The 12,623-nt window shown below is 51.7% G+C and overlaps 1 protein-coding gene across 2 annotated transcripts; it reads left to right on the top strand.

Annotated features, from left to right (window-relative positions):
- The first annotated feature begins 1,974 nt into the window (after nt 1-1,974).
- Nucleotides 1,975-12,623, top strand: SALL2 (spalt like transcription factor 2). 2 transcript variants are annotated; one of them, XM_060281833.2, is made up of 5 exons: nt 2,007-2,177; nt 2,584-2,619; nt 5,041-7,388; nt 9,879-10,344; nt 12,294-12,623. In XM_060281833.2, exons 1-4 carry the CDS (start codon nt 2,066-2,068, stop codon nt 10,314-10,316), a joined length of 2,934 nt encoding a protein of 977 aa, XP_060137816.2. In that variant the 5' UTR covers nt 2,007-2,065; the 3' UTR covers nt 10,317-10,344; nt 12,294-12,623. The 2 variants fall into 2 exon arrangements, with proteins under 2 accessions (XP_060137817.2, XP_060137816.2); XM_060281834.2 differs by lacking the exon at nt 2,584-2,619 and having other exon boundaries at nt 1,975-2,177.

The raw sequence follows: 12,623 nt of genomic DNA, 5'->3' as shown, positions 1-12,623 counted from the left end.
AGGTGTTCCTTTTTAACCTGGCCTTTGGTTGATGTGATTGACATCCTATGCCCTTTTAAAATGTGGCTCTTTGGGGGGCAAGGTGTTATTGGGTTGTTGTTTTTATTTTGATTATAGGTATTGTGGTTTTTATGTTGATCTTTTCTTTGAACCGCCCTGAGACCTCCAGGTATAAGACGGTATATAAATTCAATAAATAATAAAAATAAAATACTGTAATAATAATTGTGCAGTGGGATTTTACTTGCGTTTTCAGTATTGGTTTTTTTTTTCTTGATGTAAGGTGTTCTAGGCTCTCGCCAGAGCAAGGGTGGCAGTGCTGTTTTTCTCATATAATGGCAATGGCACCCACCTGAGAGGTGCCGGAACTGAGTTCCAGTGAGTTCCGGCTGGGGGGAAAAGCCCTGAAGGGTGAGGTGTATGAACCGATAGTAACACCATGCTCTGAAGTGGTCAGAGTGCCATATTAGGACCCGGAAGGCCAGAGTTCAAATCTCCTCTCAGCCACGAAGTTCACTAGGCGAGTTTTGGGTCAGTCAACTTTCTCTCAGCCTAGCCTACCTCACAGGGTTACTGTGGGGATAAAATGAGGAGCAGGAGAATCAGGTACTCTGCCTTGAACTCCTTTCTGGAAAGTGGGAATAGAAATGCAATAATATAATATTTTTTAAATATTATATACAGTATGGGGTTTATTGGGTTGTTTTTGTATTTTGTGATTATATATTAAGGGCTCTAGCACTGTGGCAGAACAGGCCAATCCCTAGCAACAGAACTGGGAGAGAAACCATGTATAAAATCCTGGCTAAAATCATGTTGAGTTAGATGGACCATCAGTTTGACTTGAGATAAAGCAGCATTTTGTGTTTGTTCCCACAGTTTGAAAGGCAGTCACATATCTAGATGTGCACCGGTAGATGATAACTTGTAGGCGGGCAACCCTGTTTGGAATGAGGGGGATACATCTAAGGGGAGCCCCTCTCCTTAAAAATAGATTGTGATTAAGATTGTTACAGATTTCTAACCCACCTTTCAGGGAAAGTTAGTATGATGCTATGGGTAGAGAGCTCGACCTAGCCAGGAGAGCAGAGTTCAAAACTCTACCTGTCCCTGAAACACCCTGGGTAAACTTGGGGGCCAGTCACTGACTCTCAGCCTAGCCTACCTCACAAGGTAGTTGTGGGGATTAAGTGTGAAGGGAAAGAACCAGGTATGCCGCCTTGAGCTCCTTGGGAGAAAAGGTTGGGATATATATGCAAGAAATAAAATTAAGAGCATAGATTAAAAGTACACTGCCTTGAGCTCCTTGGAGGAAAGGTGGGATAATATAAATCAATAAATTTTAACATATATATATATATATATATATATATATATATATATATATATATATATATATATATATATATGGGATTCCCATATGGGGCAGTTGCATATTCCTGTATTGCAGGGGGTTGGACTAGATGATCCTCAGTGTCCCCTCCAACTCTACAATTCTATTATTAGTTGTGATATAAACATGGGCATAGCCAGGATTTGGGGGGGGGGGCAGGCCTTTTGTTGGAGGGGCAGAACCTCAGTTTGCTATGTATTTTTAATTGATTTTTATTGATTGGAGGGCAGCTGCCCCTCCCTGCCCCCCCCGATAGAAATGCAATATTTTTAAAAAAATAAATTAAATGTACACTGCCTTGAACCTTGGACGAAAGGTGGGCGAATATAAATGCAACATTTTAAAAAAAAATTGAAATGTGTCGGTTTGCAAAAGGTCCAGGTTCTTTGGCGGGGGGGGGGGCTCCTAAAAGCAGGGCTCCTCCTTCGTCCTGGCTTGGCCCGCTTGGCTCCCTCCTCCTTCCTGTCTCTCCATCCCTCCGTCTCCAGGTGCGCTCCGGAGCCAGGGCGCACGGGGGCGCAGCGCCCTCTTCTTCCGCCGGCGGCAGCCGCCCTCCCGACACCAGAGGTCCCTGCTGCGGCCGGGTGGGAGCCGCTCTCGACAGCCCACCGCTCGTCTTGCCTCCTCCTCTTCCTCCATCCTCCGGGATCGGAGGCGGCCGGGCGGGCCGAGATGATGAGCAGCTCCCGAGCGCACGGAGAGCAGCAGCAGCCGGTGGAGGTGGCGGCGCCGGGCGACGGAGCCGCTGGCGCCGGCGGCGACTGCGGGATGGGCGAGGCCGCAGGTGGGCTCCTCGCCCCTGTGGCTGGTCTAGCCGGTTGGGGAAGGGGAGAGGGGGCGACCTGGCGGCCGTGGCCTCCCAGCAAGGGCTGGAGGGGAAGCAGGCGGGCCCAGAGATCTCCCTCGAGGCGCCCATCTCTCCCCCACGCGCTCCTGCATGCCATCAACCCCTTTACGCATCCTTCCATCCATCCTAGTACAGTAGTTTATCCTTGCCCTTTTCCCCCACCCACCCACCCAAACAGCCAGCCAACCTCCTGTTTGATTTCCCATGCGCTGTTTGTGCCTTTCCCTCCCCATTGTCTCCATCCAAAAGTCAGAACTCCCTGTTAGCTATTCTGTAGGAATATGGTGGATAATTTTCAGGTGTGCTTCCTTCCTTTCTTCCCTCCTCCTTTCTTTTATTCTAGAGAGAACGATGTATGAATGGGCGGAATCTTGCAAAGGTGGTTTGCTGGATAAGGGGGCTTGGAAATTAGTTGGAGGTGGGTTGGGCTTTCAGGTAATTAAACAAAAATGTTTACCTTGGTGATCTCAATCTTTCTTTTCCATTCTTAAAATTGCATGAGATGTTTGTCTGCCCTCCCATTTTGTAGAATAATAGGATTTCGGAGTTTGGAGGGACCCCTGTGGGTCATCTAGTCCAACCCCCTGCAAAGTAGGAATCTCAGCTAAAGCATCCATGGCAGATGGCCACCCAACCTCTGCTTAAAAACCTCCAAGGAAGGAGGTTCTGCTATATTTTTGTTTCCTTCCATTTTTATGTCTTTGGCATGCCTGCCAAGTTTTCTGGGCTGGCAGGTTTGTTTGTTTAACAGGATGGCAATGAGAAGTAGAAACATTGCTTGCTTTCAACATATGGGGAAAAAACAGACAGAGAAGTTTTTCTCCCTCTTAGGACTGGGGGACACCCTGTGAAACTGAACGTAGCAAGGAAATATGTTTTCACATAGTGCATAGTTAGACTAGAACTCTAGAACTCACTGCTAGAAGAGGCAGTGATGGCAACCAACTTAGATGGCTTTAAAAGTGAATTAGGAAAAAATCGTGCAGGTTAAGGCTTTCGGTGGCTTACTAGCCTTGATGGCTGTGCCCTGCCTCCACAGTTGAAGGAGGTGATGCTTCTGAATACCAGAAGCATACTGGAAAATGCAGGAGGGGAGAGAGCTCTTGTGCTCGAATCCCGCTTGCCAATTTTCCATAGGCATTTGGTTGGCCGCTGTGAGAACAAGATTCTGGATTTAGATGAGCCACTGGCATGATCCACTGGAGCTGTTCTTATGATCTTTAATTTTGTCTTCTTTTTAAAGTTAAAACCAGGTTCTTGCTGGTGGGGGATAGTGTGTTAGGGGAGGGGGCTACAGCAAGGCACCTTGTGTGGAGAAGTTCCTGGGCTCACTGTAAAACCTCTCCAGCTTAAAGAACCTCCCATGGAAGGACCAGAGATCCGAAAGAGCCGCTGTCAGTCAACCCTCACCATTGGCCAAGCTGCCTGGGGATTCTTGGACTTGTAGTGCAACACCATGTGGGAATCCAAGCTTGACAAATGCTGCATTAACTAGACATATAATATAATTAATATAATATAATATAATATATGTTTACATCAAAATATTGGCAGAGAGCAGAGAGAGGGTTGTAACACAAGTTGGAGGACGTACCTAGTCGTGACCATTAAATGGGCCAGCTGCCTTATACCTTTCGTCTGCCTAACTCAGTATTGTCAACACTGGCCGGCAAAGTTTCAAGAAAAGGACATTTCCAGCCAGTGTTTGATACTCAGTTATATAAGCTATGCATCAATTGGCTCCTTCAACCAGAAGGCCAAAACAGTTGCCAAAACAGAACGCCTAGTTGCCATTTTGGGTTGCCAGATGGCTCGAAAGTCGTATTTTTCAATACGACTTTTTGGTTCCAGAAATTCGTTCCGATGGTGCAGATAAAATATAATGGATAGAATTCTGCAGGATGTCTTGCTAGTGTGTGGAAACAGCCTGGATCCAAGGATCCACAGGCACGCACCTCCAGGCGGCGGAGACCTCAAGGCACCATCCTGATGCCCGGGAATCTTCACTTGGTCACAAGTGGCCAATAGGCCAGGTGCAAAACGTGCCTGGCGAAATTTGAACGCTTGTTCCCAGCCATAAGAAGAACCTTCTGGATCAGGCCAATGGTGTGTGCTGCCTAGTATCCTGTTCTCACAGTGGTCAACCAGATGTTTGTGGGAAACTAGCAAGCAGGACCCGAGCACAGGCACACTTCCAGCCACTGGTATTCAGAAGCATAACCGCCTCCGACCAACGAAGCACAGCAGAGCCATCATGGCCAATACCACTGATAGCCACGCCCTTCATGTAGATGTCAGAGATTGAACCTGGCACCTCCTGCATCCTGTTTCCGTTCACTAAAATCTGAGTGTTGCCACTAGCATCTATCTGATCTGCAGTTGTCCTGTGCATCTCTCTGGTTAAAGATCAGGTGGGCTTGGTTGCCAGAGTGCTGCAGTGGTTGGAGCAGAGTATCTCAAGCTTGGGTCTCCAGCTGTTGTTGGTCTACAACTCCCACCATCCCTGCTAGCTGGGATGATGGGAGTTGGAGTCCAACAACAACTAGGGAGTTTGAGAAACACTGAGTTAGAGTGTCAGGCTAGGACTTGGGAGACCAGGGTTCAAATCCCTACTCGGCCATAAAGCTCACTGGGTGACTTGGGGCAAGTCGCTCACTCTACCTGGGGATTGAATGGGGAAGAGGAGAACTACAGACCCCATCTTGGAGGAAAGTATGGGATATATAAATGGGATGAATGAAATAGATTGCTGATCCAAAATAACCACACACACTTTTTCTCTGTCTCCCTTTCTCTGCAGGAGATACCGGGGACGAGACAGCCCCATTATCCTGCCCCGCCTGCCGTACCAACTTCAAGGATCCCTCCGAGTTGTCCGCTCACGTGGATTCCTGCTGCTCGGAGCAGCCCACCTGTTCCTCTGCAGCAGCAGCTACAGCCGCCGCTGGTCAGGACCACTCCAGCCTCTCCTCCTCGTCGTCCTCTTCCTCGGTGGAAGTCCGTCCCGAGAGCCCGCAGAGCATGGACGTCGAATCGGGGACGCTGCTGTCCGACCCAACCCAAGAAGCGGCCCTTCCCCGGCCCCCTCCCCCGCCTCCCCCAACACTGCCTTCCTCCTCCGCCTCCGTCCCCGCTGGGCACCTCAACATCCCCCTCATCTTGGAAGAGCTCCGGGTCCTGCAGCAACGCCAGCTGCACCAAATGCAGATGACCGAGCAGATCTGCCGCCAGGTGCTGCTGCTGGGGTCCCTGGGGCAGGTGGGCTCCCCGACCCCTCCCTCCGAGCCGGCCTCGGGAGCGTCTCTTCCTCCCAAGCCCCCCTTGCCGGTCTTCTCCATCAAAACAGAGCCAGGGAGGACCCAGGCATCCAGCTCCCCTGAGGTCCCCAAGCCCGCTTTCTTTCACCTCTACCACCCTTTCCCTGGAGGCGCCCGAGTGCCCAAGGCCGAGCAGCTCCTGGCTCCGGCCTTCCCCACAGCTACGGGCATCCTGGCCGCCCAGTGCTTGGGCACCGCCCGGGGTTTGGAGCAGGCGACGTCTCCGGGGCTCCTGCGGCAGAAGAATGGGGGAGGAGTGGGGGGAGGAGGAGGAGTGTTAGAAAGCAGGCTGGAGGAGAAGCCCGGAGGGCGCCACAAATGCCGCTTCTGCGGCAAGGTCTTTGGCAGCGACAGCGCCCTGCAGATCCACCTACGCTCCCATACGGGCGAGCGCCCTTACAAGTGCAACATCTGCGGCAACCGCTTCACCACCCGCGGCAACCTCAAGGTGCACTTCCACCGCCACCGGGAGAAATACCCCCACGTCCAGATGAACCCCCACCCCGTCCCCGAGCACCTGGACTACGTCCTCACCACCTCGGGGCTACCTTACGGCATGTCGGTGCCGCCTGAGAAGCCTGAGCCCGGAGAGGAAACCACCCCTCCGCCCACCGCCGAACGCAAGGCCCTGAGCGCCACTGAGAGCCTAACCCTGCTGTCTGGGGCCTCGCCGTCGGCAGCAGCTCAGGCCTTGCCCGGCTTCAACAAGCTGGTTCTGATGAAGGCAGTGGAGGCGAAAGGGAAGGGGGATGAGAACACCCCACCGGAAAGGGAGGCAGAGGGTGCCCGGCTTCAGCTGGGGAAGCTGGTGGGATCGCTGCCCAGTTGGGCCTTGCTAGCCAATCACTTCAAGGCGGGCACAGCAGTGGGGCCTTTCCCCTACGTGCTGGAAGCGTCCCCCTCGGAGACGTCCAAGCTCCAGCAGCTGGTGGAGAAGATTGACCGCCAGGGGTCTCCTTCGTCATCTTCTTGCTCTGCTCCCATCATGGCTGCCCAAGCTGTGGCCGGGTCCTCCTCCTCCTCCTCTTCCCTGCCTGCTTCTTCGGGGCCCAACCAGTGTGTGATCTGCTTGCGGGTCCTGAGCTGCCCTCGAGCCCTGCAGCTCCACTACGGGCAGCACGGAGGGGAGAGGCCTTTCAAGTGCAAGGTGTGCGGGCGAGCCTTCTCCACCCGGGGGAACCTGCGTGCTCACTTTGTGGGCCACAAAACCAGCTCGGCTGCCAGGGCCCAGAACTCTTGCCCCATCTGCCAGAAGAAGTTCACCAATGCTGTTAGCCTCCAGCAGCACGTCCGCATGCACCTGGGCGGGCAGATCCCCAATGGGGCGCTCCTCCCTGAGCCCCCGACTTCGGAAGGGGCCACCTTGGGGGAAGGCGAGAAGCAGCAGCAACCGCAGCAACAGGCCCCTCCCCAAGACGAGGAACTGTCAGAGGAGGAGGAGGAAGAACCCACCGATGAAGACTCCCTGGAAAGTGGAGGGGAGAAGGCCGAGGTGCCCTCCAGCCCGGAACAGGAAGCTCCAGGCCTCACCAAGGAAGGGGGAGAAGCGGGACAGGCGGAAGAGGAAGACGGTGGCACCAATGCTGCCTTGCCATCGGGGCCCGGAAGCCCTCAGCGGCCCATGCAGAAAGGGGAAGAGAAGGCGGAGGGGGAAAAGGCAGGAGGGGGAATGCCACAGGAAGAGGAACAGGAAACGGGCGGGGAAGGCCCATCGGAGAAGCAAGAGGGCAGTCAAGCCAAAGAGGGGCCGACGCTGGTTTGTGGGATTTGCAAGCAGGCCTTCCCTGACAGGGCCGCATTGCGCAAACATGCACTGGCTGCCCACCACCAGGTAAGGGAGAGAGACCTTTGCTCTTTCTCAGTGCCTCCTGTTATGGAGAGTGTTCTGCCTATTCCGTGTTCCCTTGTGATATTTCCTTCTCCATCGTTTTATTGACTCAGGAAGTTGGCTTCACTTAGTGTGCTGTCTGTCCCCCTCTAGAGGCAGAACTGGGGAGTGCAGGGCTCCGTTGCAGGAAGTACATCTCCCTTGCACAGTATTGACACAGGAAGCTGGTTGCACTTGGTGCGCTCTCTGTCCCCCTCTAGAGGCAGAACTGGGGCACGCAGGGCACCATTGAATGAAATACTGTACCACGTTGCCTCACAGTTCTGGAGTGTGGCAAAACATATTTTTAGTATTATAATTTTCATTTCTTCCGCTTGGACCACCCATCAGGTTAAGATCGCACGACAGTTCATGATATATTTATTCAGAAGCAACAAAACACAAGTCTGTAGCGATGGAATCCCTGTAAACGCACATTTATTAAAGCCCGAAGGTTTAAAATGCATCTTGGCAGTATAGCAGCAGCCCAGTTTGATTACCCTGAGCCTTACAAAGGCTTGCAGCCTCCTGTCCCCCACGTAGCGTAACTTGTTAGTGTTTGTTACTTATTTTTTTAAAAAATGATTTTCCCCGAAAAGGAAATGAAAGCGGCATGCAGCAGTAAAGCATGCATGCAGTAAACTAAATGTATTAAGGAAATTACCAGAAAATTTAAATAAATAATCATAATTTAATCCTGAAAGCAACAAAAACAGCAACCTGTAATGACCCCAATACGCATGCACGCACGCGCTCGCACACGCACATACACACACAAGGAAACCTGAATTTTGTGAAAGCATGAAAGAAAGGAAAGCAACCTTAATGTAAAGGGGAGAAAGGATTTTTGGCTGAAGGCCTGTACCACAGTCACTAAACTCTAATTTTCTTGGTCAGAGGCCTGCGCTGCTATCGCCACTCTGCTTTGTCTCTTTCGCAGTGCTTCCCAAACTCTGGTCCCAGGGCAGTCTTGAGCAGGTCGGGCGCCCTGGCGCTGAGGCACGGAGATCGCTCCGGCGCCCCCGCCCCCGCAGCACACAGCATGGCTTCGCCCTGTGCCACCGGGACTATAGCTAGAGCCGGCCCTGTCTGGTCCTCAGCTGTTGTTGGACTACAGCTCCCAGCATCCGTAGCTAGCAGGACCAGTGAAGCCAGCATAAGTTGCAATTTCAGCTGATTTTTTTTGGGGGGGGACCCACTTGAAGCATCCTTTGCGTCTAGCTATTTCGTTTGCTTTTGTTCGATTGGCTCGCCGCAAACAGCTGAAAGTCTGAGAATTCTTATAATAAACCCGATTTGCAATGGGGGTTGCATAATTATGTTCGGCATTGTGCACATGCGAGCACCATTTAAGGTGGTGTTGCTTCCATTGGGAAGCATGCTTAGAAGCTTAGAAGCCATGGCGAATGCTGGAAATGGAGCAGGGCCATAGCTCAGTGGCAGAGCATCTGCCTTGCATACAGAAGTTTCCAGGCATCTACAGGTAGGGCTGGGAATGCCCCCTGCCTGAAATTCCCGGAGAGCTGCAGACCCTCCAAGTGTGCCTATTTTCCAGGGGACATCCCTGATTTAGAGAAGCCATTCCGGTTTCTGATTTCATCCTGGAATGTCCCATCCTGTATACTGAAGCTTTTTTTAAATGTTTAACGTTCGTTGTATTACGTTTTTTAATATGTTGGAAGCCGCCCAGAGTGGCTGGGGCAACCCAGTAAGATGTGTGGGGTATAAACAGTAAAATTACCCTTATGGAATGGGGCGTCCCTATTTTCGCCGGAGAAATGTTGAATGGTATGGAGCTGCTGCCAGTCAGTGTAGAGACAATACTGAGATGGGTGAACTCGACATGAGGAAGCTTCCTGCCTTCTGGGTCAAACCAGCGGCGTTCCTTCCCTTGTGGCTGCCAAGAACATTTAACACCATATAACACCGGTCCTGAAAGACCTACATTGGCTCCCAGTATGTTTCTGAGCACAATTCAAAGTGTTGGTGCTGACCTTTAAAGCCCTAAACAGCCTTGGCCCAGTATACCTGAAGGAGCGTCTCCACCCCCAATGTTCAGCCCGGACACTGAGGTCCAGCTCCAAGGGCCTTCTGGTGGTTCCCTCACTGCGAGAAGTGAGGTTATAGGGAACCAGGCAGAGGGCCTTCTTGGTAGTGGCGCCCGCCCTGTGGAACGCCCTTCCATCAGATGTCAAGGAAATAAACAACTATCTGACTTGTAGAAGACATCTGAAGGCAGCCCTGTTTAGGGAAGTTTAAAATGTTTGATGTTTTATTGTTTTTTTAATATTCTGTTGGGAGCTGCACAGAGTGGCTTGGGAAACCCAGCCAGATGGGTGGGGGGGGGGTAAATAATAAATTATTATTATTATTATTATTATTATTATTGATGGGATCGTTGGCTCAGGGCGCCGCCTGTGTTAAGTGCCCGTCTCTTTCTTCTTTCTCCGAAAGGTTAATCTCAGCGGCCACGTGTGGAGCAGCAACCAGGCGCGGCGAGGGAGGCGCCTGCCCCTAGAAGGCCCTGTGCCGGTGCTGTCGGGGGGCCAGGTCAAGCTCCAGGACTTCCTGGGGCGTGACATCCCAGCCCAGCTCGTAGGGGTGGGACCGCTCTCTTTCTGGAACCAGTACACGGCCTTCCTTTCTGGAGGCCTCCCGACCAAGCCAGCTCACGGTGGGGGTAGTGGTGTCGCTTCTTCTTCCTCCTCCTCCTCTTCGGCATCCAACACGGGCACCCATGGCCTCTTCGGGTCCAGCGTCACCCCTGGGAAGGTGGCTCCCAGCGAGGCCAAGGAGAAGCCGCCGGTGGGGTCTCTGCTGCTGCTTCCTCCACCTCCGCCAGCCCCAGCCCCGGAGGTCATCCCTGAGAACCAAGGGAAGGGGGAGAAGTAACTGCACACTGACGCAGCGCCTCCGTCAGGTAAGGCAAGCTGGAGGAGACCCATTATGGCTGCAACTCTTGCCTGGTGGAATTGGAAGATGGGCCCCGGTGGGTTGGGTTGGCATCTGTCTTGAGGGACAAAGGAGGAGTGAAGTCAAGCTGTTGGAGAGTCACAGCGCCTGCTGTGGCTGCAGGGGCCGATGCGGAAGAGACATGTTTTGTTGCAGCTGGGGCTGCCGCTGCAGTTACACCACGGCATTTCTTCTTTCCTCGCCATTTCTCCTGTGGTCACTGCCATGGGTGCACGACCTGTCTGTCCGTCTCCAGCCACTGTGGCGCCCAGGTGGTGCGATTGGAATAAATCCTGCGTACGTTTTGCAGGGGGCGGAATCGGGTAGGATTTACCCCTCCTGAATAAATTCCACAAAGTGCATTTGCATAAACTTTGCGACGCGGAATTTGTTGGTCAGAGCTCGGCCGGAGGTGGGATTTGTAATTCTAATAAATTCTGAAATCTGACTGATGATAGGATTTGTGATTCACAGCTAAGGGAGGTTTGGATTCATGGGACACAGGTATATGGGCTTGGATGGAGGCTGTTACGAGCAGCGCCCTTGATTTGCTATGTACGCCGTCACTGCCTTCAGCAATCCAACTCCATTACTGTTCTGCCCTGCGTATCTGCTGCTGGAAGCAGGTGGGGCGGACCTGCTGCCCTCTAGATGTTGCTGAACAACTGCCCCCATTATCCCTGACCTCTGGCTATGCTGGCTGGGGTTAATGGGAGTGGGGAGTCCAGCAATACTAGGGACGCCATAGGTTCCACACGCCTGATTTTGCCAATGGAAACAGCTTTAAAAGGTGCAAAGTGCAGAGAACATTCCTCTTCCCTTCTCACTAGATGTCCTTGTTTGTGGGAGATGATGGTTCGGATGTGATTGGGGAGGACCCTACTTTCATTACCACAGCATCTAATTTGCATGCAGAAGGTCCCAGGTCCCTTGGCATCGCCATGTACAGCCGGACATTTCCCTCCTTAAAAGGACCTGGAGAACTGCTGTGTAGACAATACTGAGCTAAGATGGACCCAACAGCCTCCAGTAAAAGACAGCTTCCTCTATCCCTACGCTCAGGGCAAGATAGAGACATTCTGAAGTGGCAGGAAATACAGGCATGGTTTGCATATTCTTTATCCTCCCAATGTAAAACTAGGGTTGCTATACGTCTGGAACTTCCCAGACGTAGCCAGGATTCAGCAGAAAACGCTTCAATGTCCAGGAAAATCCGGGCGTATGGCAACGCATGTCGAAAGTGAAGAGTTTGGTGAATTTCCTTTAAAATAGCTCAAAAACTTCTCTCTTTTTTTGAGATTTTGCAAAAGGAAGCTCAACAACTTTGTGTCCACAGTTTTTCACTTTTTGAAATATGGCAACCCTATCAAAACTTTCAGAGTTAGCAAGGAGAGGCAAGAGTAAATTGATGGGTGCTTCTAGGTTGAAGGAAGGAAGGGAGCACAGCATATTGCTGCCAGCCTGGGAATAGCCGTCTTTTGAATGCTAGCCCAGCATCCTGTTCCCAGCGGTATCCAATTGGATGCCTCCAAGAAACCCGTTAAAAGATGGAAGACCCTATTTTTAGTTTTCCCCACATTTAAGGCATTTTTAGACTTCTCAGCCCCAAAAGGCTCCTTGAATAGCTTACAAATAGCAACAATGAGTCAGTCTCTGCTTGCGGTCCAAGAGACGGAGCACTTAAGGAAAAAGGGGTGAGGAGGGAAGAGGAAAACAAGCAAACACATGCACCCCTTCTTCAACGTTATAAAGTTTGTAACGATGAGCAGATTTTTGAAAGTTTGGTCATCCACTCTCTGGATCAACTTTGCAGGATGCTTTGAATGAACAAAGCAGTCACAAAGGAGCTAGACCACAGGGTGAGAGAGTGGTTTCTTTTTCCCTAACTTTTTTCTTTTCTTTTCCTATCTTTTCCAGGCGGAACTGTTTTAGCGATACCCAGGCTGCCGGGGACGTGCCCCACCCCCCTTTTCCCCAAGCGCAGCCCCGCAAGAAGAGAAGAAGCTCCGGTCTTAATTTTAGCAACATTTTAGTCTTTTACTTTTAAAATGTAGCTTGGGTGTCCGTCAGCCGAAAGGCAGGATCCTGTCGCAGGTCAGGGAAGCACAGCAAACACCCTGCACCCTTGGGGAAAAGAAAAAGGAAGGAAAAGTGGGCCTCATTTAGATTAGGGCAAGGATGCCGGACGGTCCATTCAAGCAAAGGGAAGGACATCTTGAGCTCCCCAATAAAAGCAGTTTGACAGAA

This window comes from Zootoca vivipara, chromosome 12 (assembly GCF_965207765.1).
Source record: "Zootoca vivipara chromosome 12, rZooViv2.hap1.1, whole genome shotgun sequence".
Taxonomy (NCBI): Eukaryota; Metazoa; Chordata; class Lepidosauria; order Squamata; family Lacertidae; genus Zootoca; species Zootoca vivipara.
This window is presented reverse-complemented; position numbering and strand designations above follow the sequence as displayed.